The 27,992-nt window shown below is 40.7% G+C and overlaps 1 protein-coding gene across 1 annotated transcript in view; it reads left to right on the top strand.

Annotated features, from left to right (window-relative positions):
• The window catches only part of EDNRA (endothelin receptor type A), a 119,395-nt gene that overhangs the window by 54,410 nt on the left and 36,993 nt on the right, over positions 1-27,992 (top strand). The window contains exons 3-4 of the mRNA XM_089670481.1: positions 4,249-4,376; positions 21,659-21,857. Of these exons, the coding sequence (XP_089526607.1) occupies positions 4,249-4,376; positions 21,659-21,857 (327 nt within the window). The remainder of the gene's footprint in view (positions 1-4,248; positions 4,377-21,658; positions 21,858-27,992) is intronic.

Raw genomic sequence — 27,992 nt, 5'->3', positions numbered from 1 at the left:
AAGATTTCTCATCTAATGCAGTTCCAATGTCAACCCAAAATTTAGGATTATCTTTTACTTTTACTTTCAATGCTAATGGTAAACAGGACAAATACAGAGGGTACATCTCACTAACAGGGGCACAAGCATCAATAAAAACCGATAGGTGTTCTAATCCCTCTCCACTCTATCCAAAACTAAAAAGAAAAAATGTTGCTTTTACTTTAAACTTGAATTTCAGATATGGGTAGACCCAGATGGACGGAGTTACCCACTGATGACTTCTTTTGGGAACCACACTGGCAGGATCTATTCACTGGAGTACTTGACCCTTCCTAATGCATTTCTTTTGCTTTAGCAGGAGCAGTGAAAGGTTAGACTCCTAATGACCACAGAAGGTGGATGATTCAGGCACTTAAGAACATCTACATTGAGTACCTCTAGTTTTCTTTGTGGTCTTCAGTTCCCAAAGGCTATAGCTTTGTAGTATGTTTGGAGTTTTATGCTTATCCCACATTCATGGGGTTGGTATGTTAGTGTTGCCTAAGTGTCTATCATATCAATAGCAGTAAACTAATAGGATAAGTAAAAAGAAATGGGTAATATGTCCTGTGTCATGTTAGGTTGCACAGGAGGACTTGGCCTCTGTGTGGTTTTGCATAGCTTAAATGCACAGGTTTATATGCCTGGTAATGGTACAAAGAGGCCAGCCACAAAAATGTTTTCATTAAGTGTTTACCTACTTAGACACTGATTTGTCATGCCTACTGCTTTGTATGATCCGTAGTTGTAAAATGAGTACTTTCATTGCATTCAGAGTAGTAATCATTGCATCAACATCATCTCCTGAACACAGATGGATTTAATGTAGAGGAACTGTACAGCCTAGAGCTGTTACGGTCAACCATGTTTAATCCCTGCTTTGCTGTTTTAGTTAATTTGTGTTTCATACTAGATCAGATGATGGGAAACATTAATAGGAACAGAAAATAGACTACAGTAATTTTGGAAAACAATTAAAGAAAATACAAAGATCCTTGGTCAAGTTTTCGGTTGTTCTTCTGTGTTCATGTTACGTCATCAGTCAGATTATTTTCACAACATCCCAAAAAGAAAACGGGAGAGATGACTAAGCAAGTTTTTTGGTAATTTGCTAATAAAACATCCAGAAATGCATTTTTTTTTATTCCCAATGCAAACCTACTGCCTGTGTAGGAATTGCAAAGTCAGAGATTGTAAATGGTACTCTGCAGAGTTGTGGTGTAGTGTTTTCACCAATACCATTTGTTGCATAGTTATCATACCAAGGTAATGGTCTCCCAAGCTTGAATGATAATGTGCAAAGGGTTTATTCACCCAACATCTGATTTATAAGGTGTCCATCCGTTTTCCTTTTTACAGATGCAAGGTTTCTCTTGATAGCTGCTTGTATAGTGCATATGGTAAAATGACACTTTATTACTTTCTGCAAATGGCTGACTAAAGGAGACAGGTTACATTGCATACATGCAATGATGGCAAGCAACATAACATCCCTTTTCACCAGCAGCCAGACTTTCCTGTCACTGTTTAGTGGTTATCGACTTTCTCCCTATTCCTATTTGAAAGTGCTGAGCCAATCACCAAAGCATTGGCAAAGTACAGATTCAGCTTAATGAAGGGCTATTGGTTGTGTTATGAGTGGGATTATGATCAGGGCTAGTTTCAGAAAGCCCTTAGAATAGACAAGTACTTTTTTGCAGTTCATGCTTGATATTGAACCTACCACTTTCACAGTGCTAAAGTACTATATCGTCAGTGCCAGTAAACATCATGGTGCTGCTTTAACTTAAGCAGACCTATGAGGAAGAAAGTGCTGAAGGGCCTCGTCTTTTAAGATGCTGAATTGGCTCTTAGGAGAAACATGTACATAATAAATGACAGGAGTGCCTTGAGGAAGCATTAGATACACTTTGTACCATTTGCCTCTCCTTCATAAAAAGTCCTATTTCCTGATGACATGAGTTATAATAACTACCTGCTTTAACCCCTTTACTGCTACCATAAGTATTACGCAGTGGCAGTTTTGGGATGTAAACACAGTTCCTTTACTTTTTACAGAAAAGGCTTTGGGCTTTCATATATATATATATATATATATATATATATATATATATATATATATATAATTCAGATGTAAACCTGCCCAATAGCTTCTATAATCCAGGAACTGTGCGAATGCCCCACATGTGTCCCTGCTCATTTGTGCACTCCATGAGTTAAAGGCATCCATCACTCCTCTTAGGATGGAATGCAGTAGAGAAATAAGGGTTGTCCATTTCCCAATTTCTTTTGAGATCAATTAACCTGAAACACTCAGCCCTGAACATTTTGGGGTTCAGAGCTGTTAGATCTCAGGCAGTAAAACAACTGAGTGTTAACTTTTGAAATATAATGTAATAAATATAAAATATAATGTAATAAGTGTTAAAAAAAATAAAGCCCCTCCCCCCAGCCCTATGTGCATACTTTTACAAACTTATGCACTTGTTTTTACATAACTGATGTTTGAAAAATATGAGGCATTGCTATGCATGCCTTAATGAGAGAAATTGATGACCTATAAAGGATTTTAAAGAATCACCAAGTATAGTTACCATTTCGCAGCCACACTTATTTTAAATCCTGACATATTTGGTATCTATGTACATTGCTCAGCTTTTTTTTTACTGAAAATATACAGAAATTTCAGAGATTTTATTGTGTTTGTGTGCACTATAATTAATTTACTTTTTTTTGCTTTTTTTACTAAAAATATAGGTTTGGTAAACAGTTGTGCTAAAATCATGCAACATAGAAATTGCAACTACCACACTTTTATTCTACAGATACTTTGCTGTTAGAAAATTTACAGTATAATGTTTTGGGGGTTTTCACGCATTTTCATTAAAAAGGTAACGTGTGAAAGAAAAAAATGGCTCAGGCAGCTTAAAATGCTGGTTTAAGAAAGGCATTCATTGTATTTTCAGTTTTAGATTCTTCCTCATTGTTAATCATTTGTTACATAGCACAGCATACTGTACTTGCAGTAACTCCCTGGATGCAGTATATGATCTCACAATGCATATATTTTGTTTTGGTTGGGAGGAAATGTAGTAGCTGTTTCTGTCTAAAACAATACTAAGTTCAAAGGGAGAGGGATAGAGGGAGGAAGGGAGGGAGGGAACACCACTGCATAATTATAAGCATGGTCTAAATGTACACAGTATAACCCAACAGTATTGTCAATATGAGACTTGTATTCAGATTTTTGCTCTGAATTTTTAAGGATTGGGTGTCCTAGTAGGATGCACTGAATATAATTCCAACCGTTCACACTCAAACACTAAAGTTGGCCATACATTCATCTCTTTTTTTTTCTTCGATCCAGCAGGCTGATTGAAAGAAACTGAATGGATTCCCCCTTTCACACATTTCAGGTGGATGGGGGAATCCTCCCCGCTGCGGTATTGTACTCTGACATCGGAGACTCTTCTGCTGTCAGAATACACTTATAAGCGCTGCAGCCATTTGGCAAGCTGATCAATGCTGCAGCCAATCGGAAAAAGATTTTCCAACAAGCCCATTTGTGAAAAGCTGATCATTAGGTCAACTTCTCACAAACAGGAACAGCCATATTTGGATCGAAATTCGTCCACTCTCTGCTGAACCAGCCAAAATTTGATCCATCTATGGCAAGCTTTAATGATCATCTACTTTCATGTTTAATGGATCTCTGTCATGTGAAGCCTGTCATTGGGGAAATCTTCTTTTGAGAATCCTAGTTTCCTTCCTATACTGATGAAGCTTTAACTTCAATGCCTTCTAAACCACTGACCCGGAACAAATATAGAGTTTAAAACTTCTGACAAACTTCTGACACTCATTTACAGAATGCTTGTGCTGACTCTATGACTCAAATGTACTTGGGCACAGCCAACAACTAGTGTTTTTTTCAGGAGGCCAACAATGGCAACCCCCATACTTACCTTGTGACAGTGTTACTTTAATGTAGGGTAGAGGTTCATATAACTGAAAGGATAAGATTAAGTGCTGCTGCACTGTGTATTTTTGGGATGCTCTTAAACAGGTTTATTGATGCAAAACATTTTTTTTAGGATGTTGTACTGTTTCTTTCCTGTTATTTATGTACCCTGGAATGTTTGTAATGCAATTACTGTACAATTTATGTATACAATACTAAACATGTCCACATAAAATACAACCATCTAATGCTGTGTTCTTTTTCAGCTTCTTGCACAGCGGTGGCCATTTGATCAGTCCCCAGTGGGAGCAGTTCTTTGCAAGGTCTTTCCATTCGTTCAGAAGGCTTCAGTTGGAATCACAGTGCTCAACCTGTGTGCTCTGAGTGTAGACAGGTATGCTTATAATATTACTTTTCATCTTGCCCCTAACTGACTTCTTCCCCTTCTAGAGAGTTTTTGACCTCAGCCCTACGCCGATGACACACAAATCTACCTCTCCACCCCTTGCCTCACCCCCTCAGTCTCCGCCCGTATCACCCACCTACTGAACTACATATCAGAATGGATGTCGCTCCACTTCCTCAAATTAAACCTTTCCAAAACCGAGCTCCTAATTTTCCCCCCAGCCCGCGCTCCCACCCCCACCCTCTCCATCACGACCAACAACGCCACCATCAGTCCCACCCCGCAAGCCAAAGTCCTAGGTGTCACTCTAGACTCACACCTGTCCTTCCAACCCCATGTCCAATTGCTGGCAAACTCATACAGGCTCCACCTCCGCAACATCTCCAAAATACGCACGTTCATAACTCCAGACACTACTAAACAACTCATACACTCCCTTATTATCTCACGACTCGACTATTGCAACTCCCTCCTCACCGTCCTACCCCAACACAGGCTATTCCCTCTTCAGTCTATCCTGAACTCAGCAGCGAGACTCATCCACCTTACCAACCGCTCCGCATCTGCCACCCCCCTCTGTCATTCCCTCCACTGGCTTCCGATTGCCCAACGCATTAAATTCAAACTACTAACACTGACGTACAAAGCCATTCATAACGCTGCCCCGAACTACCTCACCGACCTGATACCCAAATACCACCCAACCCTCTCTCTTCGCTCCTCACAAGATCTCCTACTTTCTAGCTCCCTGGTCTCCTCCTCCCACGCCCGACTGCAGGACTTCTCCAGGACTTCCCCCATCCTCTGGAACTCACTATCCCAATCCATCAGACTGTCACCTACCCTTCTCACCTTCAGTCACACCCTGAAAACCCATCTCTTCAGGGAAGCCTACCCCACTCTCACCTAAAAGCCAATCTCCTCCACTCCTCCTACCACTCAATCCCCACAGCCACTTCCTCCTGTGCCACTATCACCTCCCTCCTAGATTGTAAGCTCGAAAGAGCAGGACCCTCGAACCCCTCGTATACTGTTTTGTTACTCTATTGTCTCATGTACTGTCCCCCACTACTCTGTACAGCGCTGAGCAAACGTTTTGGCGCTATATAAATACTGTATAATAATAATAATAATAATACAAATTCTGCAGAGAAAATCCTGGTAGACTTTACTCTATCACCTGGCCATGTAATCTCTCAAAGCTGAACTCCAAGTAAATTTTTTTATTGTCCTCCTAGAAGGCTAAAAAAGGCAGATCAGGCTCTTCACCTTTAATCCAAAACTGAACCCAGTACCTCTTACCTACCTTCACCACATGAATTGGTCCAGTGCACCAGTGTCATTCAACCCAAAAGACTGGGGAAAGTCTTCGTGGACCTTCTCCTGAGAATAGAGCCCTGCACTTACAATGTGCTAATGCAGAGAGCGACACTAAAGTCATAACATCACTGCCACTTCCTGCATCATCCAAGACCACCCACCACAGGGAGAAGACCGTTACTGGGAAGAAACAGATAATGGAAGTGACATACCTTATTAGGTCCCTAAATAGTTGTCTGCTTTTATGATCACTGTATGTCTTACTTGGTTTTTAGATTCTAAACTACACCTGTCATGAAAAAAAGGGAGCTGCTCTTCTGGCCTCTATCTGAAAATACTTGTTGCCCAGCTCTATCTGGTCTTAATACTTCTCAACCACTGACCTGGAACCTATAATAAACCCAACCATACCTGCAACAAACATGCAGCAAAAGAAAGCCATAAATAATCTTGTGTTCTTTGTTTCTATAATTCTTCAGAATTGATGATTCCAAAAATATTTAAGCCAAAGCATCAGCATGGCAGTCAGGCAGTTTGCATTTTCAGAAGATGGGGTCAGCAATAGAAACACACATTTTTCTATCACTACAAGTTTTCCTTTAAGGTTTCTGCTCCCTTTATTATTAGTATTAGTATTATTATTATTAGAATACAGGATTCATATAGCATCAACAGCTTACACTACACTTTACAACATGAGGGCAGACAATACACTTACAATACTATTTAATACAGTAGGAATCAGTGTGCCCTGGTCATTAGAGCTTACAATGTAGGAGGCAGGGTCATGAGATACAAAAGGTCATAGCTGTGGGGGAAGAGCTGGTTGAGAAAATAAAAGTTGTTAGGTGAAGGCAGAATAGGCCTCTCTGAAGAGAAGGGTTTTCAGGGATCATCTAAAAGTGGACAGAGTAGGAGATAGACAGATTGGAGTAAGGAGTTCAATAGGATAGGAGAGGCTCAGGGGAAGTCCTGGAGGCGAACATGGGAGGAGTTGACAAGAGAGCTAGATATCAGGAGGTTTTGAGAGGAATGAAAAGAATGATCTGGTTGGTATTTTGATATCAGGTTAGTGATGTAGCTGGGGGCCGAGTTGTGGCTGGCCTTGTACATGTATAGAGCTTTTTTATACCAGCTTATGTAAGCTAAAAAAGAATCTATTGTTTTGCTTGTACACAGCCATTTTGTGAGCATGACCTTAGCAAGACACAATCTATACATGTTTAAAGAATTTTTGTTGGACTACAATTCTCTGCAAATGCAGGCCATACATATAGCAACAGCAGGCAGATCAGCAAGGAATTTCTCCAGAGGGTTGCAATATTCAGTTTGGCCCATCACTGGCCTATCAGCTCTATAAACACTGGCTACATTTCCTCCTTTAGTTAGTTACATGTGACATCCTATGTTGGCTGATGACTTCAAAGCAGAACCCCTCCCCACCTTGCAAAGAATTGGCAGAATATTAGCAAGGATTTCTTACCGCTGTTTATTGGCATGCACAGAACATTGGGTGATTTCCCCCACAAATTCATGTCAGATGTCTGTTTATTCCAGATGCATTAAGATAACAACACGATGCTTTACTTAACCATCATGTGTCTCTATTTCTTCTTCTAAAGAGGATTCATGATGAGTTTTTACAGGGGTTCAGAAGAACAAGTTTTAACCAGAACATTTCCGACCATCTGTTAACACTCACATGACAACTTCCAACATGACTGTCGAGAGCGGATAAACTTGAGTAGAAATGATTTGGCAGGGAGAAGTGCATAATGGCACGAATCTGAATAAACTGGTGCCAGTCCATTCCAGCATTTTTAAAATTGTAATTAGATTACATTTATGATGATCAGTCTTCAAATATAATATATCCATAGTTAAAAAAAAAATCTCTTGCCATATTTTACTTAAGTGAAAATAATGTATCGGTATTTTCTACTTAAGTGAAAATAATATGTGTATTTTTCTTTCTCTGGGAACAAGACTAAAATCTTGGAGCAGTTCCATATGAAAAAAATTGCAAAACTTGGGAATGTTTTATTTAATTTTAGAGGTATTTCAGCACAGTCAATGCATTTGTAAGAACTTATAAAGCTGTTTTTACCCTGGGGAAACTCTCTGCCACATTCCTGTGCTTCAGGTATATAGTGACAGTAAGAGAGCAGCAGTTGAATAGGATAGTGGGCAGCTTAAGGTGCAGATCATGGATGTAAGCATACAGGCTGCTTTGTATGCGGAGCTACTTTCCAACCATACAGACCACCAGTAGGAGGAAGAAGAGATGGCTTCATGGCCCTTAACCTATGAAGAACCTTCTGACACTTCCAACACCCCTTTCATCCACTTCCTCTTACAGTTCTCTTGCTGAATTTAGCCTCCATTTCCCAGACAGACAGTAGGGAGTCTTTTCTCCAACTTTGAAAAAGACAATATTTTAGTAGGCAGTTATTATAATTAATTATTTCAGTACCAGCAGTAGTATACAGTACTGTATATCAGGGCTAAAATTTCAAGTCCTGAGCTACTAGCCAGGCCTTAGAGTTACTCGCCACCAACAAACACACACAAACAGAGACACCTGTACACACACACAGACATGTACATACACACACACACACACAGAAACATGTACACACACGCACAGAGACACATGTACACACACACACATACACACACATGTACACACAGGCACGTACAGACATGCATACACACAGACACATGTACATACACAGAAATACACCCGCGAGCAGGCGAGTGGAAATTTCAAGCCCTGCTGTATATTGTATGTGCAAAATGTTCATAGTACATATACCTTTAACTCTGATATGAAATATAGGGTGGATTTGCAGGTTGTGTTCTGAGACATAGTGAGGCCAGGCATGTAAAGTTGATCCCTGTTCAGCACTTTTAAAACCAGCTGAATTGCAGGATGATATAATATGTCACTGTTAAAACATTTTTTCTTCCTGAAATCAACTTTTAGGATACCAAGTCACAAAATTAATATTGTTAAGATCAATATTGTATTGAAATCATATGCAGTATCTACATTCAATATATTGTATGTGTAGGGGTTATAAGCATTTGTCATAGAAAATAATTAGAAACATACATGGGTGGCATTTTGAGTCTTTGCTATGATGAACGTTTATTAAATTGTACACATATAACGAATGCAGATAAATATTAAATATGATATCAATAAAATATTGATCTTAACAATACTAATGTCTTGATTTGGCACCTTAAAAGTCCACCTCTATTCGATTTCAGGCCAATTTCAGGAAGAAAAACTGTGTCAAAATGGTGGGGGTTAGGAGCAGATTAAATGACTGAGATGTCCTATAGTAGAAATTAATGCTGTGAACAGCATGTTTTTAATATTTTTTTTAACTTTAAATAAATCAATAAAATATTGAATGATCAGAACAATATTAATGTGATTTGGTACCTTAATAGTCTACCTCGATTCATTAGTCGATTTCAAAGCATCATTGTATGGCTGTGGTACTCCTTATATGACCGCCCACTTTGTCATCTTAAAATATACAATTGGCTCTGAAGAAGAGGGGATCTCCCCTTGAAATGCATCAGCCATTCTTTGAGCATCTTCTTGTATGAGAAACTCGCTCAGTACTCCATACCATTGGCCTATGTTGGTCGTGATATGCTTGTGAAGTTTTGGCGTTTGTGAGTGTACATCTGTTACTTTTCAGTAATAAAATACTTTTATTGAGGTAATGTCCAAGGCTTGTGCGCCTTTTTCTTTTGCATATTTTGTAATACATTTTTTTCTTCCTGGGTTCAACCAAGTTTGACACTAGTTTTTCTTCCTAAATTCGACTATTGAATGAAGGTGGACTTTTACGGTGCCAAATCACAACATTAATATTGTTAAGATCAATATTTTATTGATATCATATATGCTTGGACAATATTATTCCACAAATACATGCTCATATGAATAGAAAATGACATGGGTTGGTGGGTTTACAGTTATGCAAGCTAAGTTAGTATTTTTATAGTAAATAATGGATTTTTCTTGTCTACTCATTTTGTAAAAACTTATTGCCAAACTCCCCACCATTTGGTCATTTGATCCTTGCTGAAGAGGAGGATCAGAGTTTAGACTAGCTGATTCACTCCCTGAGCTAAAGTCACATTATTAAACCCCCTAAGCAACAGTGGTATCACAAAGCACCGGTTTCTGCTACTGTATTAGGGTTCGTTCACACCCCAATGCACATTATAATGTGCATCATAACAGCCATTATAACTCAATGTCATTGTGTTGCAATATAATTTATTGTTAATTGTACCCCAAAGCTATATGCAATGTGTTCTGATATAGCTAGCATTTGTTGGTTGCATTCTACTGGACTTGTTGAAGATGTTTCACCATCAAGCCAAGTGGCAATTGAGGAAGCCAGTAAAAGGCCCACTATATTTTTTATGTTATGTTACCATTTGGTGTAACTTGCACCACAATGCCATATGTAGTGTGCTTAGTTAGCATTAGTTGGTAACATTGTACTGGATTTAACATTACAAAACGAGTTCAGATGAATGTGACTAACCATGACTAGTTTATGTCACAGTAGTTCCTGTTATATAGGGAGCACATTTGCAAATGTATTTTTATTTTTATTAATTTTGTCCTATATATTAATATGAAAATAAATGGATATTTATAACATTTTACTACAGATAAGAAAACCTTATTTCTCATTTTTTATTAAAATTATTATTATACAGGATTTATATAGCACCAACAGTTTGTACAGCATTTTGAAATATGATGGGAGACAATACAGCAACAAGAAGGTTAGGAGGGCCCTGCTCCTGAGAGCTTACAATCTAATATGGAAGGGGTATTTAAAGCTCTTACAATCACATGGATGTTTAAATGAATAAAATGATGAATGTGAAAGGATATAGTGCTAGACATAAAAAATTACTCCAGCAACTAAATGATCAAAATCATATGACATTAACATATAAAACTGATCGCTTGATCACTACAGGATTTAAATGTGTATAGTTAAAAACAGGAAGCCTAACATGCACGCAAACCTATACAACATGAGTATTTTTATACAACTTTGCAGCCTCAAATTTTTGTTTACACGGACTGCAGTAAACATTCATACTGAAAAGACATAGCACACTCTAAGGGTATTGGCATTAACTTTCCTGCCCAGTGCTGTCCTTGTCCTACTTTTTTTGTCTTTTATGCAAATACAGTAAATTATACCATCTGACGCATTTGTTACAAAGTTCTGTAGTGAGGATCATTAATGAATCCGGTAACCATAGTTTTTCAGTAATTAAACCCAGGCGGCAGGAGACATGAATCAAACAACACTTCTGTGATCTTTCTCTGCTTACATTGCAACACAGACAACATCTGCCCAGGGAATGTGTATTACTGCTCTTATTATCCGTCCAGCCAGATGTGGACCAGCACCAGACAGAACATCCTACACAGCTACCAATGACCTCACTTCTCAGAACAACTAGAGAAGTAAATTGCCATCAAAGCCATTGGTAGAATGTTCAGTAATTCGAAGCAGCAGGTACACAACTAAAATCTGTGACTCCCAAAGGAAATTAAAAATAAATACACCATTCTGCTATATGATCTCTCAAATATGATAATGTTCTTCTTCTTATATACAGACTACAATAAAAAAAATGTTGTGGTCCTTATGAGCAATAGCCCTGAATTTCCTGTTAAGCTTTGCTGGAAGACCGGAGTCTGCAGTTAGAAAGTAAAAACAGATATATATAAAAGATATTTAAGTGTTGGGTTTCAACTATGAATCAGGTGGGATTGACATAACTGGAGCATGTAGGCATACAACAGGTAGTTCCCTAAGCTTGGACACCTATCCATTAGGATCACATCTTCCACATAAAATATACTTTATGTACATCAATCTTTTTACTGTACACAATATAATTTGCTGACTTATGGTGTGTTGTGGCACCATTTATTTTGAATACTGCCCCAGTGCACCTTCACAATGCATTGCTGTAGCACCATGCACTGCCCCTACCCCACACCAGTTAATGCACAGTGTACCAGGAATGAATGTGCCTGTGTTAACATAATGCAGCAGAACATAATGGTTTGAATGGATCTTTCTTACTATATTGGAGCTTGTCTCTGCCTCCTCCTGCCACACACGTTTTCCTCTTGGTCCTTTATTGTAAGGGACAGCCCCACTAATTAACAGAGTCATTCAGGTGGTGGGTGACACAGTGCCAACTGCTATAGGAAAAGTTGAAAGTTGCCAAAGTGTCAGCTCTCTCTGGATCTGATCATTTAACAATAAATGTTCCTTGTAGGTGTTTGTTCATCATGTTCTCCAAGTTTGCAGCAGATTTAGACATCATAAATGTTCTGCTCTAAGATGCTCACTTCACTGTCTCTTCAAATCCAGGAACCAGGCATTATACGAGCCATCACCACTCACAGACCAAGTGTTAAGAAGAAATCCACCGCACACCACACCAGAGGGATCACTGGTGTCCACATTTATTGACTATAGATAATGTATGTGGATACTACTGATCCCTCTGGTGTGCTGTGGTTTTCTTCCTAGTACTTGTAGCAGATTTACTTTAACCACTTGCCCTCCTGAGGATTTACCGCCCTTCCTGACCAGGCCATTTTTTGCATTACAGCGCTGTGTTACTTTAACTGACTATTGCGCGGTCATGCAACGCTGCACCCAAATTAAATTTACATCCATTTATTCCCACACATTGAGCTTTCTTTCAGTCCGACAATTTTGAGGAAAAAAAACAAAATTTTTGACTTTTTGCTATTAAACATGTCCAGTAAAAAAATGTAAAAATCTAATTTCGTCATAAATTTACGCCAAGATGTATTCTGGTACATGTCTTTGCTAGAAAAAAATCCCAATATGTGGAAATTAATTGGTTTACGTGAAAGTTATAGAGTTTACAAATGGCGGTATAGATACTGGAATTTTTTTAATTTTTTTTTACTAGTACCTTAGATTGTACACCCATTGAGGGTTAGGGACTGATGTGAATGTACAATATATATGTAAAGTGCTGTGTAAATTTACGGCACTATATAAGTACCTGAAATAAATAAATACTAGTAATGGCGGCGATCAGCGACTTATAGCAGGACTGCAGGACTGCAGCGGGTATTCTGACACTGGGGGTAACTGACTTGGTGTCACTGACATCCCCAGTGACACCAATACAGTGATCATTCTAAACAAAGCACTGACACTGTACTAATGGCACTGGGCAGGAAGGGGTTAACATGAGGGGCGATTAAAGGGTTAACTGTGTGCTGGGAGTGTTTCACTGGGGGCGGTGTGTTGGTGCTTCACTGTAAGCACACTGCTCTGGATGGCTGTGCTGTGCACAGCCATCCAGAGCAGTGTGCCTGAGTCAACAGGGAGGAGGACTGTTAGTAAACAAAGCACTCCTCCCTGTCGGAGATACTTGGTAATCACTGGGCGTAGGCGAGTAATTACTGGGCGGGACCCGGTGATTGACAGCCGCGACTGGCAGCATGGGTAGAGCGAGCGCGTGCCTCACGCGCACCCCTACCCGGAGATACAAAATCACATATACAGTTGCAAGAAAAAGTATGTGAACCCCTTGGGATTACGTGGAGTTTTGCATGAATTGGGCATAAAATGTGCTCTGAACGTCATCTAAGTCACAACAATAAAAGAACACAGTCTGCTGAACATAATATAACATTAGATGTTGCCATGGTTTAATTGCACATAACATGTAAACATTCACAGTGCAGGGAGGAAAAAGTATGTGAACCTTTGGACTTAATAACTGGTTGACTATCCTTTGGCACCAATAACCTCAACCAAACGTTTCCTGTAGTTGCAGATCAGACCCACACAAGGATCTGGAGTAATTTTGGACCACTCCTCTTCACAAAACTGTTTCAGTGTAGCAATAGTCTTCGGATGTCTGGTGTGAATCGCTCTCTTAAGGTCATGCCACAGCATTTCAATCGGGTTGAGGTCAGGACTCTGACTAGGCCACTCCAAAAGGCGTATTCTGTGCTGTTGCAGCCATTGTTTTGTTGAATTACTTGTATGCTTTGGGTCATTGTCCTGTTGCATCACCCATCCTCTGCGGAGCGTCAGTTGGTGGACAGATGGTCGTACGTTTTCCTGCAAAATGTCTTGATAAACTCTGGAATTCATTTTCCCATCAATGACAACAATCCGTCCAGGCCCTGAGGCAGCAAAGAAGCCCCAAACCATGATGCTCCCTCTGCCATGTTTTACAGTGGGGATGAGGTTTTGATGTTGGTGTGCTGTGCCTTTTTTTCTCCACACATAGTGTTGTGTGTTCTTCCCAAACAACTCAATCTTGGTTTCATCTGTCCACAGTATATTTTGCCAGTAGTGCTGTGGAACATCCAGGTGCTCTTTTGAAAACTTCAAACGTGCTGCAATATTCTTTTTGGACAGCAATGGCTTCCTCTGTTGTGTCCTCCCATGTACTCCATTCTTGTTTAATGTTTTCCTTATTGTAGATGTGTCAACAAAAATGTTAGCATGTGCCAGAGATTTCTGTAGGTCTTTAGCTGACACTCTGGGATTCTTCTTTACCTCATGCAGCATTCTGCGCTGTGCTCTTGCAGTCATTTTTGCAGGATGACCACGCCTAGGGAGAGTAGCAACAGTGCTAAACTTTCTCCATTTGTAGACAGTCTGTCTTACCATGGACACATGAACATCAAGGCTTTTAGAGATACTTTTGTAACCCTTTCCAGCTTCATGCAAGTCAACAATTCTTGATTGTAGGTCTTCTGAGAGCTCTTTTCTGCGAGGCATGGTTCACATCAGACAGTGCTTCTTGAAACCAGTAAACCCAAAACAGGTGTGTGTTTTTTAAGGGCAGGACAGCTGTCATCAACACATCCAATATCATCACACTGATTGGAGTCAAGGTTGGCTCACTCCTGGCTCCAATTAGCTCTGGGAGAAGTCATTAAGCTAGGGCCTCACATACTTTTTCTTCCCTGCACTGTGAATGTTTACATGTTATGTGCAATTAAACCATGGCAACATCTAATGTTTGTGTAGTATTATGTTTAGCAGACTGTGTTCTTCTATTGTTGTGACTTAGGTGACGTTCAGAGCACATTTTATGCCCAATTCATGCAAAACTCCACGTAATCCCAAGGGGTTCACATACTTTTTCTTGCAACTGTATATACGTGATTTTTCACATCCCTGCCGCCCTGTAGCAGTATATCTGCTATAGAGCAGTCGGGATGTGGTTAAAGTTCATATGAGTGGATTTTACTGTAATTTAAGGTAAACTAAATGGGACCCATGTAAGTAATCCCACTATTACTATCTTATCCTTAGTTGTCTTATTTTTAGCCAGATGATGTTTCACTTAATATTTTCTGTAAACAAACAGTGAGCAAACTTTTTTTCACTTTGCCTAGGTTCACTTATGTGCGGCGCATTTGCGTGCACACTTTGCGGGTACAGCAGCCCACTCACTTGAATGGGCTGTAGGACAGACAAGAAAGGTGAGGAGAAAAGTCTCTTCGTCTTTTAAAAACCACACTGAGTCGCATTGGGGATGCATTTTCAATGTGTATCGGTGCCACTAAGAATTAATGGTACCCCCACGTGTCTGCTAAAGACATGTTTTGCTTGCAGGTCAGGAATATGTGCAAGTTTTCAAGCGCTCTTAGTTCACACAAATGTCAACCTAGGCTTAATGGCACCAGTTTATGGTTATGGTTACATTTTCACATATAGTATAGTGGTAACTGCAGGTAAAGAAGGACATTTGTACCTTTACATTTATTTGATTTTTCTACAATTGCCAAAATAAGTGCTCATAATCTTCTGATCTCATGCAGCTGTTTGGAGGCTGCCTAGTACACTAAAATCATTATTGTAGGAGAAAAAACAATTATAATGTAGTCTGATAACATGAGTTAGAAAATATGTCAGCAACATGTTTTCACAATACAGATGTTCATTTCACATGTTTTGTCTAAAGCCACCTACACAGATCACATCCTGAACATTAGAAACAAGATTGTCTGAGTGATGTGATGATGTTGTCAGACATATGTATGCAACAAAAGATTGCCTTTAAGTTACCATAAAATTTAACACAGGCTTTACTTCTACTGTGACAGCCCTATCTTATGTCATTTGCACTGTTCTTCCAATACTGCACATTTTTACACTGTGTTGTACAGATACAGAGTATAGTTAGTAAAGCTCATTTCTGTAGCAGTGTGTTCATTTCAACTCAAACCTTTCAGGAGCAGGGGAGAAACATGGGAGAGATTTACTAAAACGGGAGCACTCCGAATCTGGTGAAGCTGTGCATGGTTGCCAATCAACTTCTAACTTCAGTTTGTTCAATTACGCTTTGGCGATAAAACCTGGAAGCTGATTGACACCTTTGCTTTGTTGTGTGCCCAGCAAGCCATTATAAGCATTAAGCGCTGAGCAAACTGTTGCACTATATAAATCCTGTATAATAATAATAATAATAATAAGCAGAGAATATACTTTATAGCGGAACTAAAGGGTTAACTCAACTCAGTATAAATGTAGGCCTTCCTAGGGGGGCACAGCCAGGGATAGCATTGGCAACTATCATCTTGGATAAAGTATTAATCTTGGAGTAAGTATTGAGTACTGCACTTCGGCTCTGCACTTCAGTGAATTCACAAAGCAAGAAGCCACAACAGATAACTCCAAATACTAAACAGACTACAGGTGACCTGTTTCCCTATCCAGTTTTTTAATCTCTCACTCAGTCTGCTTCTTAATGTCACTACCCTGTAACATGCACTCCCCACTCCTCCTTCTCACAATTGTATCCTCTCTCTTCAAACTCTCTTTCCTTCACCCCTCTTCTCCACCCCACAGCTTATATATATCACCCTCACTCCTGTCTTCACCTTATTACTGCACTCATCAACTCCTGCTAATTCTGAACCCACTTACTAATAAAACCTCCAGGACACTGAAACCTGTCCCTCCATATAAGTTATACTCCCATATTACCTCCCTTACCCTTCTGCTTCTCCTAACATCTGGAGACATTTCCCCAAATACTGGCCTGCCATATTTTTCCTTTGACCAACACACCCAGCACCCCCTATCCTCAAACAGCGGCCACAATCCACACAATCTGGTTACTATTCCTCTTCTTTACTACTCCTCCCTCAAAGCACTTTTCAGGTTCACATTCACCTCCCTCTCTGTCCCTCTCGTCCTTTGAAACTCACTGTATTTGTCAATTATCTCCAGTTTCTTTAAGAATTGCTGTGATCTGTCAGCCTCCTGGACTGGTATTAAGCTTCCTTGATGACTTCTCTGCCTGGCTACCTCACTTTCTCTCTTCTGAAATTCCCACAATTATTCTCGGTGACTTCAACATCCCCGTTAACCTTAACAGTCCGGCTACTTCTAAACTTCAGAGCCTAACCACTTCTTTTGACCTAAAACAGTGGACACATTTGTCTACTCATTCTAATGGTAACTGCCTCGACCTTGTATTCTCCTACCTATGCACTCCTTGCAACCTCACCAACTTTCCTTTTCCTCTCTCTGATCACTCCCTTATTAGCTTCACTCTCTCCTTGGCTTCCTCCTCCTTGTCTTCCAACTACCGAATGGTTACCCATAGAAACCTTCGCTATCTTAACCCTTCTCTTCTTTTTTCTGCAACAGATTGTTTCTATGACAAAATCTCAGCTCTGTCCTGCCCCAATCTCGATACTTCTGTCTACAACAATTCACTGTTATCCTCCCTGGACACATTGGCCCCCCCTCACTACATACAGAATTAAGCCCCAACAACTACAGTCCTGGCAAACAGACAATACCAGATGCCTTAAAAAACATAGCCGTGCTCTTGAGCATTTATGGCATACGACTAAGACCCAGCAAGACTTCGACCAATATAAATCTGCCCTTCAAAAATACAGTTCCTGTCTCCACACTGCCAAACAGACCTATTTTATGACTCTCATTAACACCCTCTCACGCAGTCCGTCAACTCTTTTCATCCTTTAACTCTCTACTTCATCTTTCATTACCTCCACCCACTAACTCACTCACTGCCCAGGAGATTGCTAATCACTTATAAAATAAGATTGACACAATTTGTGATGAGATCTCCACTGTACAGATATCTCCCTCACCCTACACTCCTTGTCCACCTGCACAATCAGTACTTCTCTTGTTTAAACCAGCTACTATAGAGGAAGTTGGTAAACTTTTTTCTAAAGCCCACCTAACCACCTGTCCCCTGGACCCTGTTCCCTCACAAATACTACGGTCAACCTCTGGCTCTATCCTTCACTTTTTAACTCATATCTTCAATTTCTTCTGGCATCTTCCCCAAGCCTCTAAAACATGCACTAGTCACCCCCATACTTAAAAAGGCCTCACTAGACCTCACAAGTTTTATCAACCTAAGACCTATCTCCGTATTCACTTTTACCTCCAAACTCCTTGAATGTGTAGTCTACAAGAGGCTGAGCTGCCAACTCATTGAGAATAACCTTCTTGATCCTCTTCAGTCTGGATTTCGCCCTCAACACTTCACAGAAACTGCTTTCCTAAAACTCACAAACGACTTACTAACAGCTAAAACCAATGGTCACTAATCCGTACTCTTACACTTGGACCTTTCCGCTGCCTTTGACACAGTTGACCACCCCCTCCTCCTCAAAAAAAACCTCTATTTACTTGGCCTCTGTGACTGTACTCTCTGTTGATTCAAATCTTACCTATCTCAACGCACCTTCAGTGTCACTTACAACTCTGCTTCCTCCTCTCCTACTCCTCTTACCATCGGGATTCCACAAGGCTCTGTCCTTGGACCTCTCCTATTCTCGATCCACACTTCTTCCCTGGATCAACTGATGGTTTCCAATACCATTTCTATGCTGATGACACACAAATCTATCTCTCTGCAGCTTAGCTCACCCCATCCGTTTCCTCACGTATCAGTGATTTACTAACAGACATATCAATCTGGATGTCACACCACTTCCTAAAACTCAATCTATCCAAAACCGAGCTCATAATATTTCCTCCCTCACGTCTCTTCCCTGATTTATCAGTCAAGATCAATAGCACAACTATCAACCCATCCCCGCATGCCATGGTGCTAGGTGTAACCCTGGATTCTGAACTATACTTTCAGGGTCACATCCAATCCCTGTCCAAATCATGCCGCCTCAACCTCCACAACATTTCCAGAATATGCCTCTTTTTAACCAATGATACCACAAAGCTCCTAATTCACTCCCTGGTTATCTATCGCCTTGACTACTGCAACTCCCTCCTCATTGGCTTACCTTTACATAGGTCATCCACCTTCAGTCCATCATGAATGCTACTGCCAGGCTCATCCACCTTATCAACTGTTCAACTGCTACCCCTCTTTGCCAATCCCTTTATTGGCCTACACTCGCCCAACAAAATTCAAAATACCAACAATTTACAAAGCCATCAACAACTCTGCCCCCAGCTACATCGCCAACCTGGTCCCAAAATATCAACCAAACCGCTCTCTTCGATCCTCCCCAGACCTTCTGCTCTCTAGTTCCTGTGTCACCTCCTCCCATGCTCGCTTCCAGGACTTCTCCTGAGCTTCTCCCATCCTATGGAACTCCCTACCCCAATCTGTCAGACTATCTCCTAATCTATTCACCTTTTGACAATCCCTGAAAACCCTTCTCTTTAAAGAAGCCTATCCTGCTTCTAACTAGCAAACTGCTTTTTACTTCCTCCTTTACTTCCTCCATGAGCTCTTCCCCCACAACTATTACCTTTTGTATCACTCAACCCTTCCTCTTAGATTGTAAGCTCTAACGAGCAGGGCCCTCTGTTTCCTCTTGTACCAAATTGTATTGTAACTGTAATGTCTACCTTCATTTTGTAAAGCGATGCGCAAATTGTTGGCGCTATATAAATCCTGTATAATAAAAGTAATATTCACCTTCCCAATGGTCTTTCACTGGCATTGGCATCTTCTCCTAAGTGCAAGTTTATGGCCATCAACATTGTTCGGTGCAGGATGACATCACTCCCGCGCATGCACAAGAGCTAGTAATTCTGGCAAACAGGGATCGGACTAGCTGCTGTAAGCTGAGCTACAGTCAAAATGGAATTGTTCATTAATAAAGTTAATCATGTACTTGTTTAGCTAGCTACAACGTTTAAGCCTAGTACACATGATCAGAAAATCATACAAAAATACCTCTTTCAAAGCGAACCACAATAATCTGATTGTTAGTACACACCTTTCATCTGAAATTGTTCAGAAGGACAAGCATAAATGTTTTCTCATACGATACAAGATTGTACAATTTCTGTTTAATCAGCAGAGTTTGTCTCCAAAAATACATTACAATACATTACATCACTTCCGAATTTTTATTCTGTCCCACGAGAATTTTCATAACTTTTTAATTATCGATATGAGACTAATATGCAAAAAAAAAAAAAACAGAATCATTTGTCCGATATTCTCATTGTGCATACCGGGCTTTAGTCTGTACAGTCTATTTAAAATGCAGCAACCCAGCAGCTATTGCAGAAAGTACAGTGATAAACAAATCAAATTGCAAACGCATTTAGCGTAAAATATTTTTAAAAACCTCATTCGACACTAACCTTTCGATTGAAGGATGTTACACTTTTTGCAACTGCCAACGTGTTGAAGGTTTTTGGAAAAGGCAAAAATTCTGTGTAATAAAACTAGTTAGGACTCTGTCACCCAGCTTAAAAAAAACCCCTGCAAGGTAACAGCATCACATACTATGAAAGACTTACCTTGAAATGAAGCCCTCCAGCGTTCCATTGTCATCACAGCAGAGGCTTCCATCATCACCTGGGCTTCCTTCTGGGCTCGCAGGCTGCGGCCACTTGAATGGACAAGCCGTGAAGACATCACTCCCGAGCATGCGCCTGGGAGTCACGGCAGCAGCACAGACCTCTGAAGGAATATGCCGTTCCTTTAGAGGGTATGCCGTTCCTTGAGAGCGCATGTGCTCGTGATTTCAATGGCTGTTGCTCACTAGAATATCCCCTAAACAGTGTACATTTAGTAGATAGTCATTTACCCTACAGGTAAGCTTTATAAGCTTTCATATAGGTTAAAATAAATATACAGTTTACTACCAGTTTAACATGTACAGCATGGTGTATACAGTGCAGGGGTCAGGAGTATAGTGTACAATATAGCAAATAGGGCTATAGATAATTTCTTGGAGGGGATTCCTCTTTTTAATTATATAAAATTTACAGGCATCCAGAGGAAAAAAAGAGGTGGTGCATGCACTACGCCATGACAAATTGTGGGTGTGGTACAATCATTTTCTGCCTTCTGCTAGCTCTTTCTTTGCTCCAGCACCAGACCAGAATTCAGTTTCACCCCCACCCTCCCATACTTCCTTGCTGCATGCAGGCCCAGAATTATGCTCCATTGCTTTGAGGTTAGGGAACAATTTGCAAATTAATTAATTAGCTGCGGCTGAATTTGCATATGAATGAGCCAAGATAGGATTTTCAAATAAAATATGCTGGATTTGCATATGAATAAACTGTGGGTCCAATGTAAGGGCCAGGGGTGGCAGATTCAGTGAATCTCTAACAATGACCCTGGGACACAGCTGTAATGTGACAGCTGAATTGAAAAAAGCAGGACTGTCCCAGCTGGTAAGTATGCATAATGTGATGGGCAGCCTCACTAATCAACACAGTGAATTTAGTGGTGGGAGGAACAAACATTCATCTTTTAAAATATTTACTATTATCATTTGCACATACAGTTTAGTGCAAAGGTTTAATTCAAAGGGACTATTCCATAGAGCTGTGGTTGATGAAACACATTCATATGAAAACGTCTTTGTATTCCAGGTACAGAGCAGTTGCATCCTGGAGCCGAGTTCAGGGCAATGGAATCCCACTTATTACAGCAATTGAAATAATCTCCATCTGGGTCCTTTCATTTGTGCTGGCAATCCCTGAGGCAATTGGATTTGTCATGGTGTCCTTTGACTATCGGGGTGAAACATTACGAACTTGCATGTTTGATGCTAGCTCTCCTTTCATGGAGGTATGTATATGTTCTTGTTTTATGTGCAGTCCTCTGCAATATTTTACCTGTGACACATGGCCATAATCAAGGAGTACTCTAAAATGGAGAAACAATTAGAATTCACTTTGCCGAAGACCTGTACATGAAACATGAGGATTAGCACTTAAGAACTAAGAAATCTTTACTGAATAAGACAATAGTAGAACTGTATTATCGTTACATTAGTATATTTTTCTCACCTTCTGTCTCTTTTCTTTCTTGCTCTTCCCTGCTCTTGTGGTATATTAGCCTGAAGGTGAACGGGCCGTATCCTAAACATCTAAGCTAACAATAAGTCCCCTATAATAAATAATGTTTATCTATGGCCAAACTGTTGAATTACACTGTATATTAATTTCCACGTTGTATTTCAGTTATTTATAGTCTAATCATATTAATCCGAACTATCTTGAAGTTTGTAAACTTACTTTGTGATGATCTCCACAAATTTACTTCCTTGAATTCTGTGACATGTATTCACTATGCCCTGTAAGTAGGCACGGCGGTGTCACACATTTCACAGAGCCTGCCTTCTGAACTACAGAGCAGGGGAGGACTGACCATTTGGAAACTTGGGCACTGCCTGAGGGCCCGGGGTCACTAGGGGGCCCCATGAGATGCCCCTGGTACCTTTTTCATAGGCTTTTTTGAGTTTGGGCAAGGACACAGGGGCCCCATGATCCCCTATTGCCTGGGGGCCCCATGAGTTGTCAGTCCGCCCCTGCTACAGAGGTGCTGAGAAGAGGAGTTTCAGGGGGTGGAGTCAGTACAGGAATCACTGCTTGCAGGCAGCAAGGTACCATGGGATATGTAGTCTTTGGAAATTGAGGGGAAGCTGCAAAGCATATAGGGAAACCAGGAAGTTGTGGAAAGAGACAGCCAGAAGGCAATCAGCACTCACAACATGAAAGAAGATTTTTCAAGTAAGCTTATAAAGGATTGTCAAATATAACTACTGTTTGTATTGTTGTTACAATGCAGATGTTATGAAATGAAAGTGCATGCTCTGACCATAGAACTTCTTTAATATGAAATAAATAAATCTGCTGTCCTGTTCCTGTGGATTTCAGGCAACCCTTGCCCCTCTGCCACCCCCATCCTTTAATAGTTTAATGAACAGGCAAACACAAATGCTCCTGCGCTTGGGGATGGACTCGATGCAGGCTACAACCACATAAGGAATGTCCTGGAACATGCACACCTTGCTGCCCTCAAATGGACCGGGGGAATCCAAATATACTGAATGAGGAAAGAAAAAACAGAGGGCACACAGGCCTAGTGCATTACCATAAAAAATGTTTAATAAAAAATAAAGTAGGTGTTGTACTCACAAACGCCAATATAGTCAAGGCACATCATAAAGAACACCTGGGTCAACACCGCGCTGAGTAACAGTCCGCAGTAGGGAGTATAGACATCCAAAAGGCTGACACGTTTCGAGGACCTGCCTCTTCCTCAGAGCCAGACTGTTACTCAGCGCGGTGTTGACCCAGGTGTTCTTTATGATGTGCCTTGACTATATTGTCGTTTGTGAGTACAACACATACTTTATTTTTTATTAAACATTTTTTATGGTAATGCACTAGGCCTGTGAGCCCTCTTTTTTTTCTTTCCTCATTTAATAGTTTAATACAAGAGCCTCTACTGATTGCTGCGTTTATAGCATTGCACAGTTGATTGGCAAGGAAAGGGCATAAACCAGTTATACATGGACCAAAATTCGTCCAGTTCAGCAGAGACAGGCTGAATTTCAATGCATGCATGGGCACTGTGGCTGTACAGATGTTGATCTACCGATAGACTTCTGTAGAACCACCCTGTTGGAATTTCCCCATTTGATCAGTGCTGCAGGCTATAGCCTACAATGCTGATCAGTGTATTCTGATGTCTGTCAGAATACAATAGCTCAGTTGGGAGAATTTCCCCTTTCACGTTGAGTGTGTGGATGGGAGAATTTAGTCATTTTTTTTCGCTCAACCAGAAAGTTGAATAAAAAAACTGACTCATCTATGGTTTGCTGTAGTGTCATTTTTGGCCCAACTTGGACCTGCACGCCAAGCAGCTCCACTGGAATAGAAGATCTCACAGGTCCTTTCAGGCACACATAGAAATTAGCATGAGAGATATGAAGTTGCAAAAATCCAGTATTTTGAAATCTGAAAGGTTGGTGAAAGTTACAGCACTCTAAGCCTCAGCTGCACACTGCATTGCTTTACTTAGTAAACCAACTTGTGTTTCTAGATCCACTAGCAGTAATGTGACATGCAGTCATGCAGGAAATGAAAAATGTCAGACTGAAGGTTTTCCGGATCACTAACTAGCCGCCTCTTGGTTAAACCAAACAGTCTATATTAATTCAATTGGCTCACTGGCAGTATAGATTTGTCCCACAACAGGGTTTAAAGTTCCTGCCTGCTCCAGGAGTCCAGCAGGGATCGGACAAATTTTGATCAATGTATGGGCACTGAGGTTATGCCAATTGGCTTCTGTATACCCCCTGCTGGAAAGTTCCCTCTCGATAAGCGCTGCAAGCTATGACCTGCAGCACTGATCTGAGTATTCTGACAGCAAGGGAGTCTCCCCCATCTAACTTAAATGTGTGGATAGGGGAACTGGGCCTTTTTTTTTCTTGAATCATGAAAAGCGATTCAGCTATTGCTAGATTAAGTCCAACAAACAACCCACAGCCTCCTCACACTGTGTCCTGCACTGCACCACACCTCATTGACTTACTGGCTACTTCCAGCACGTTTCAGAGCTCTCCCGCAGCCGGGTCTATCCTAAGCAATCAAAGATGCTTCTCCTGTCACCCCCCTTAAAAGGACCACAACTCAAAAATGGTGACACATATCTACCATTTGGGACTCATCCTTGGCATCCTTTACAACAGCTATTTAAAAGTGAAATAGCACAAAATTGCAAATTACAAATATGAAGTACTGATTGGCACTGGTTTTGGATGTCAGGGACATTTGATGCCTATTCTCTATGTGATGACTACTAACTTTGATTTATAAAGCACCAGCTTATTCCACAGTACACTGAGAAGGATAACAGCAATAACAGTACATCTTTTGAGCTATATGGTAGTTAAATATACGTTCTTGCTCAGTATTCAGAGAAGAATGTTATGAATCCATATTGTATTTGCCACTGCATGACAATTTTTATCTTTCACCCTCATGCATTATAGATATCTAGTACATAGGCCTTGTTACTGATCAATGTGCAGCTTATGGAACATTGACAATGACTGTACTGTGTCTAGCTAACAGGCAATCATAAAAAATGTATTTTGTATTTAGTGACAGGAGAAGTTGACATGGGAACTTAACAAGAGAAAAATTCCCAGAGGGAAAACCTTGGTTAGCCTTTTGATAATGCTGACATGTATATTATAAGTACAAATAAAAATGACACATCAGTACAGTACAGATGCATGCTCTGTATATTGTCAGAATGAGACAGTTCTCTGAAAATACTTAGTGATGTTCGACTACCACGCCTTCATCTAAAAACATACCCCTAGAACAATGCGCTTTCATCTTCAGAGCAGCAGTCAACAGGGTTGGGGCTTAACAAGCTAAACTAACAAAGTACACGTCACACATGCTTGATTTCAGAAGTAGTAATTTGTAGTGGTTTATTGGAAGCATGAAAGGTTAAATGCTCTTTCTTTGTAATGTTAATTATTATGAAAGAGCAGACATAAAAACAATGCTGTAAGCTTTCACAAGTGTGCTTTGAAATATTACTACACTATAACACCTATAATTTACTTGGTGTACTATGTTAGATCATTAGATCATGTGGTGCACAGTTATAAAGATTGGTTATTTACAGTGACAGAATGAGAAGGAAGATGATTGTTTCTCCAGATTTTGTCTTTTGTGCCATCTTTCCTCTACTCTGGACATCTTCCGGAATCAAAAACAGCAGTAGCAGTGTGTTAAATGGGTTTGCTTAAAGATCCTCGAGCAGGAATAAACACATAGAATACAGACCCAAGATAGAGCGACAAACATTAAAGGAGATGTACAGCCAAAGCTCTTTTGTCTGTACCTCTCCTGTGGATTACAGGAGTGCAGTTTGTTCTGCACTCCAGCAGTGCCTGTAGCAAAAGAAAAAAAAAAAATTAGCGGAGGGCAGACATGACTATGTGAAGAGGGGTAGGACAGACAGTAAAGGGTTAAGGTGGGAAGGTTGTAAAACATTTAGGTTACCTGATTGGTGATGGGTAGTGCGAGGTGGGGTCTTCGGCACCTTTGGGATTGGTGGAGGGTTGGATGATCCAGTACAGGAGTGGCAGCGGAAGAGGAAACATCTCTCCCACCCTCTCTTGGGGTTGTTTGGGTCTTTCGATTCCCAGTTTGTTCTGGCTTTGGAGGCAGTTGTTGGTCTTTGGAGGCAGCAAATAATTTTAAGCTAAAGCAAATGGTTGGGACCCATCGGTGGTATGGTGTGCCCGGGTGCATTCCAGTTAACCGAGATTTAACTGGAAGGTGGAGGTTCTGCACTGCGGATGGTGTGTTTTGTCTCCGAGCCGGAGCGTTGCAGCTGGAGGCTTAGTATTAATATTGTGGTTAAGGTTCCACAGAAGGATATCCGTTTTGTTTGGTGCCTTCTAAGACCAACAAGTTCTCCTGTATGTTTCTGTTTTAAGGAGTATTTTTGTGTTATTGAAGTTGAGTTGTTAATAAAAGGTCGTGATTAGAGATGAGCGAATCGAAGTATCCGAAGTGGAATTCGAGTCGAATTTCGGAAAAATTTCGATTCGTGCCGAATCCGAAAAACAGCCTAATTCGGACGCGCGAATCGAAATTTTTCCGAAAATGGCGGCTGACATGTGCGGCGACGGAGCGGGGATGTCGGGGAAGGCGCGCAGACAAGGCGCGCTGCCCCATAATGCATTCCTCAACGACATGTGATCGCATCAGCCAATCAGCAGCCAGCCAGCCAGCACTGTGTAATGGTCGAGGTATATATAGCGGCCATTTTGGAAATCTTCATTTGCCTGCAGTCATTGAACAGAGGCAGACCGCTCTGTACTAGGGACAGGGACAGAGTTAGGGCCACAGAAACGAGAATTGGGGACAGAGAGAAGTTACTTAGGGACAGAGAACCATTACTCAGGGACACAGACTTGTTAATGAGGGCCACAGAATCGTTATTTAGGGACAAAGAAACGCTAGTTAGGGCCACAGAATTCATACTCAGGGACAGACAGAATTGTTACTCAGTGCCAGAGAATTGTTACTTAGGGCCACAGAAACGTTATTAGGGCCACAGAATTTTTACTCAGGGACAGACAGAATTGTTACTGAGTGCCAGAGAATTGTTACTCAGGGACAGACAGAATTGTTACTGAGTGCCAGAGAATTCTTACTCAGGGCCACAGAATTCATTCTCAGGGACAGACAGAATTGTTACTCAGGGACAGACAGAATTGTTACTGAGTGCCAGAGAATTGTTACTCAGGGACAGACAGAATTGTTACTGAGTGCCAGAGAATTGTTACTCAGGGACAGACAGAATTGTTACTGAGTGCCAGAGAATTGTTACTCTCACAGACACAAAATTGTTACTTGCACAGACACAGAATTGTTACTTGCACAGACACACAATTGTTACTCAGGGCCACAGAATTCATACTCAGGGACAGACAGAATTGTTACTGAGTGCCAGAGAATTCTTACTCAGGGCCACAGAATTCATACTCAGGGACAGACAGAATTGTTACTCAGGGACAGACAGAATTGTTACTGAGTGCCAGAGAATTGTTACTCAGGGACAGACAGAATTGTTACTGAGTGCCAGAGAATTGTTACTCTCACAGACACAAAATTGTTACTTGCACAGACACAGAATTGTTACTTGCACAGACACACAATTGTTACTCAGGGCCACAGAATTCATACTCAGGGACAGACAGAATTGTTACTGAGTGCCAGAGAATTGTTACTCAGGGACAGACAGAATTGTTACTGAGTGCCAGAGAATTGTTACTCTCACAGACACAAAATTGTTACTTGCACAGACACAGAATTGTTACTCGCACAGAGACAGAATTGTTACTCAGGGCCACAGAATTCATACTCAGGGACAGACAGAATT

This window comes from Staurois parvus, unplaced genomic scaffold, assembly GCF_062004578.1.
Source record: "Staurois parvus isolate SC_StPar_1 unplaced genomic scaffold, SC_StPar_1.0 ptg000090l, whole genome shotgun sequence".
Classification (NCBI taxonomy): domain Eukaryota; kingdom Metazoa; phylum Chordata; class Amphibia; order Anura; family Ranidae; genus Staurois; species Staurois parvus.
This window is presented reverse-complemented; position numbering and strand designations above follow the sequence as displayed.